Source organism: Penaeus monodon, chromosome 1 (genome assembly GCF_015228065.2).
Source record: "Penaeus monodon isolate SGIC_2016 chromosome 1, NSTDA_Pmon_1, whole genome shotgun sequence".
In the NCBI taxonomy this organism is placed as follows: Eukaryota; Metazoa; Arthropoda; class Malacostraca; order Decapoda; family Penaeidae; genus Penaeus; species Penaeus monodon.
The window spans coordinates 24,900,189-24,901,867 of NC_051386.1; the positions used below are offsets into that span (position 1 = coordinate 24,900,189).

General features: G+C 35.5%; 2 protein-coding genes and 1 pseudogene across 2 annotated transcripts in view; 1 reads left to right on the forward strand and 2 right to left on the reverse strand.

Annotated features, from left to right (window-relative positions):
* LOC119576328 overlaps nt 1-718 on the reverse strand; it is a 1,463-nt gene extending 745 nt beyond the window's left edge. The window contains exons 1-2 of the mRNA XM_037923955.1: nt 645-718; nt 153-336 (exon numbers count right to left, since the gene is read on the reverse strand). Coding sequence (XP_037779883.1) covers nt 153-336; nt 645-718 — 258 coding nt within the window. The remainder of the gene's footprint in view (nt 1-152; nt 337-644) is intronic.
* Nucleotides 1-1,679, reverse strand: part of LOC119576307 — an 85,420-nt gene that overhangs the window by 28,837 nt on the left and 54,904 nt on the right. The window lies entirely within an intron of this gene.
* LOC119576334 overlaps nt 1,588-1,679 on the forward strand; it is a 6,262-nt pseudogene continuing 6,170 nt past the window's right edge.

The following is a 1,679-nucleotide window of genomic DNA, read 5'->3' on the forward strand; positions in this document are numbered from 1 at the left end:
ATTTGTACAGTATCCATTCTAGGTTCATTTACAACTGAAAACTATATATATATATATATATAATATATATATATATATATATATATATATATATATATATATATATATATAATATATATATATATATATATATATATATATCACTTATATACCCTATTATCCTTGTGTTCAGTATTAGATTTTTTCATCTGGACACGGTTCCACAACATTCCACTACTCATTCCATATTTCTTAGCAGTTCTCTTGATAGATGATCCTCCTATTACATCATTAATTGCTACTGCAATTGTAACTTCATTATATTGCTTCATTTTCTTTTTATAGGTCCGTACCATTCTGATAGATTTTAGATGATACTGTGATAGCCTTATATTAAATGCACCTGTCTATTTACTCTGGAAATAGAATTTAGTAGATTAGATTACACAGTATAGTTCCTAGATCAGGTTTTATCAATTGTTCTGGAGACCAGAATACCAGAATATATTTATATACATAAATTATGTTGTGAATAAAATCATTGAGGGTAAAAAATGACCAAGATTGGGGTAAAAAATCATATGTGGGGAAAAAAGAGTTGAGGTAAAAAGTGAATTGCGGGGTAAATAATGAATATGACAATTTGGTCATTATTTGCCCCATACTTGGTCATAATTTGCCCCACATTGACATCCCCCCCACAAACTGTGGGGGCAGTAGAATCATTGAGCAAACACATAGGATGGTCACTTCATGCCCCAGGATTCATATTTTACCCAGATGGAAAGCAAAAAAAAATTTTTGAGGCAAAAAATGGATATTTAGTAAAACTTGAAAAATGTTTGGACAAACTTTTTTTTCCAAGGTTTTGGGATAATTGATCTCATACTTAAATTTTTCATTTTGGAAATCCAAAAAAAATACAGAAAATACTTCAATACTTCTCCTAACTACATATGAGAGAGATTTCAATTTAGGAGGGTTCAAACCCCCCCATGGGGGCAATCAATTTTTACCCCTAAAAAGTCCGGGTCATTAATTCCCCCGAATGACTATATATAACATGTATATATATATAAATATATAACATATATATATATATATATATATATATATATATATATATATATATATATATTATATATATATATATATATATGAATAGCAAAACACTCTTCCGTGCTGATACAATGGAAGAAAAACCCACAATACAAAAACTAGATTTATTGAAAATGAGACTACAGTTTCGAAATCCACCTGGATTCCATCTTCAGGTCTGAAGAGGAAAGGGAGAGGAGGGGGTATAAAAGAGAGAGAGGAGAGGCAACGCGGGAACACGGGGCGGGTGAGGACAGACGAACGGAAGCAGAGGGAGGTCAATCAGGTCGGAGGATCGGGCGGACTATGCGCCAGGTGGCCGGCATACGGTAGAAGGCGGAGGATATGGGAAGCAAGGAGGCTGTCAGCAGGAGAAAAGCCGCTGTTCAAGTTGAAATTAGGCAGCAGCTTTATAAAGGAAGATTCCACCAGTCTGCGGGAGTGGACATCGGCGGAAGGAAACACAATCCGCCGCTGCTGACCAGTCCATCTGATGGCCAGTGTCCCCTGATGGCAAAAGAGGCTGCAGCTTATGTTGAGAAAATGCGCCTGTTCGAAGTGAATTAGCAGAGCTTATGATGAAGGAGTCCACAGCCCCCTTG